The sequence below is a fragment of the Pelobates fuscus genome, chromosome 10, assembly GCF_036172605.1.
Source record: "Pelobates fuscus isolate aPelFus1 chromosome 10, aPelFus1.pri, whole genome shotgun sequence".
NCBI lineage: Eukaryota > Metazoa > Chordata > Amphibia > Anura > Pelobatidae > Pelobates > Pelobates fuscus.
Genome location: NC_086326.1, coordinates 8,202,301 through 8,205,273, shown reverse-complemented (window position 1 = coordinate 8,205,273; position 2,973 = coordinate 8,202,301). Strand labels below are relative to the sequence as shown.

The window sequence follows — 2,973 nt, the reverse complement described above, 5'->3', positions numbered from 1 at the left end:
AAACATTACCACCTGCTCCCAGAAAGGGATCACTGCATCCAATACTACCAGTGCAACGCATCCACTGACTGAGGGTGTAATTGCCATCTTCTCCCAGATCAGGATCCCTGTATCTACTACTACTTCACCCATTGCATCCCCTCTAGTAGCTGGGGGAGTAACTACCACCTGCTTCCAGAAAAGGATCTATGTATCGACTATTACTGCACCCAGTGAAATACATTCACTGACTGAGAGACTATCACATGTTCCGAGCACAGGATCTCTGCATACACTACTCCTTCAGCTATTACAATTTATCTACTTTCTGGTACAGTAGCTATTGCCCATAAGAGACATTAGCACTTGTACTGGTTAGAGGCTGTCTACTACCATCTACTACAGGCAAAGGATCACTGTACCCACTACTTATAGGGGGATTCTGCCCCCTTCCTTCTCATTGCACAGCCACAATGGGGTTCCACCTGACCCTGCGCGGCTGAGCCCTTGGGACTTATCATGGGGGACGGCTGGGTGTCCCCTGACTGCAGGAATAGGACAAACACCCCCCCTACCCTGCCCAGCTCAATGCAGCCCCTGGCAGAGCTGACCCAGCAGTGGACTATAGGCATGGCTCTGCTCATGGCCTCCATCATCCTGCTCATACTGATGGGCAACATCATGGTCATCGTGGCTATCGCCAAAAACCAGAGGCTGCAGACCATGACGAACGTCTTCATCACCTCTCTGGCATGTGCCGACCTCATCATGGGACTGTTCGTGGTTCCCCTGGGGGCCACGCTGGTGGTAACTGGCACCTGGATGCATGGCTCCATCTTCTGTGAGTTCTGGACCTCAGTGGATGTGTTGTGCGTGACGGCTAGCATTGAAACCCTGTGCGTGATAGCCATAGACAGATACATCGCCATCACCTCCCCATTCCGCTACCAGAGCCGTCTCACCAAAGCCAGGGCCAAGGGCATCGTGTGCACCGTGTGGGCCATCTCTGCCTTGGTCTCCTTCCTGCCCATCATGATGCATTGGTGGAGGGACACTGATGACCCCGAAGCCCTGAGATGCTACGCCGACCCAGGCTGCTGTGACTTTGTCACCAATCGGGCTTACGCCATTGCTTCATCCACTATCTCCTTTTATGTCCCATTGGTCATCATGATCTTTGTCTACAGTAGGGTCTTTAAGATAGCCAAGAAGCAGATGAAAAAGATTGACCGTTGTGAAGGGAGGTTCTACCACAACCAGACCATTGGCAATGCCAGGGCCAGCAGAAGAAGGCTTTCTAAGATAATGGCAGCCAAGGAGCAGAAAGCTTTGAAGACCCTGGGTATCATTATGGGCACGTTTACCCTCTGCTGGTTGCCTTTTTTCTTGGCAAATATTGTCAATGTCTTCTACAGAAACCTCATCCCAGACAAGCTATTTCTCTTCTTGAACTGGTTGGGTTATGTGAACTCCGCTTTCAACCCCATTATCTACTGCAGGAGCCCCGATTTCAGGAAGGCTTTCAAAAGGCTTTTGTGTTGCCCAAGGAAGGCTGACAGAAGACTGCATGCCACCGACGACCTGTCCCATCATTCTGGGGGCTTCGCTAACTCCTTAGACACCAATGCTTTAGGGACCTGGTCTGATTGTAATGGGACGCAGCAGTCGTCAGACCCGGCATAGATAAATCTACTTACTGGCCTTGGTCTCAGGTCATGAATCATCATGGATTAAAGGAAATAGCAGGGAATGTGTGGGATGACCTGCGCCCACCAGGGTTAAGGGTTGAAGCCATTCTGGGTTTCTCTTGGGTACAACCATTGACCAGAAGGATTGTCTCTGAGCGGCCATGGAGGCACACAACACAAGGTGCCCTAGAAAGCGGGCTGGATCAGCACTTTAGGACTGGAGGAGACTTAGTATTAGAACGCCATGGCTACTGGAAGCAGTTCCACATCTCTCTGCTCAGGGCTGTTGCCAGGACCTTCGACGACGCCTCATCCACCATTCCTGGTGGGAGTATTGGGGATCCAGCACTTTCATTAGGTACCCTGATATCGCTCTGAACCTGAGGATCTACATCTAGCTGCAATTTCTATCTTCTGCTATTACCATACTTACCGAAGGACCATGTCCACCAAAAAATGCTTATGAACCTAATAACATAGGTAATAAGAAAAGTGCCTGGGAAATAGTGGCTGGCAGCCTGAGCATTATGGGGGTTGCAGTTGTACCCCAGATGGGAGCTGTATAATATCCCTAAGAGGGTTCTCTTTTGTTTACTAGACCAGGTCAGTGAAATTGGCTGATAATGACATTCAGTGCTGATCAAAGCTGGGGGCATCTATGTGGGGGAGGGGGGGGGGGTAGGTGGGTCACAGGGGGACAATATAATCCCTGATAGGGGGGGGGGTCACAGGGGGACAATATAATCCCTGATAGGGGGGGTCACAGGGGGACAATATAATCCCTGATAGGGGGGGGTCACAGGGGGACAATATAATCCCTGATAGAGGGGGGGGTCACCAAAGCTTTGATCATCACTGGTGCTCAGATGAAAAACAACAGAATGACCACAAGGTCCTGTGTGGATATTGCACTTAGTATCTAATATTTGTCATTTTGATTATTTAGCAGTGACTCACTCACTCTCTCTCACTCTCTCACTTTATTAAAACACAAATTAACCTTAGTTTCAAGCTGGAACAATTGTCACAAACATAAAAAATCCCTTCTGGCTCTGAATGGGTTAACACATTATTTAAATACTTTTACTTAATCCATGGAGGAAAATATGAATATTGTATTTTCTAAAATATATAAAATAACAATGTTTTACATTTTTAAGTTATTTGTCTGATTTTGAAATTGGACATTAAATTCCTACCTCAGACTGTGCATATTGCACAATATACAATGTTTATATTAAACGGACAAACAACGCACAGAGAATCGTTATAAGCTACAATACAGGGTCAATCAGTCCCTCTAGAC

General features: G+C 48.0%; 1 protein-coding gene across 1 annotated transcript; it reads left to right on the top strand.

The window, feature by feature from the left end:
- Window positions 1-487: 487 nt before the first annotated feature.
- ADRB1 (adrenoceptor beta 1) lies at window positions 488-2,324 on the top strand. Its single transcript, XM_063435164.1, has one exon. It carries the CDS (start codon window positions 499-501, stop codon window positions 1,660-1,662), a length of 1,164 nt encoding a protein of 387 aa, XP_063291234.1. The 5' UTR covers window positions 488-498; the 3' UTR covers window positions 1,663-2,324.
- The last annotated feature ends 649 nt before the right edge of the window (window positions 2,325-2,973 follow it).

Excerpts from the sequence above, each read along its gene's own strand:
- ADRB1 (XM_063435164.1), top strand. The coding sequence starts at position 499 with ATGGGGGACGGCTGGGTGTCCCCTGACTGCAGGAATAGGACAAACACC.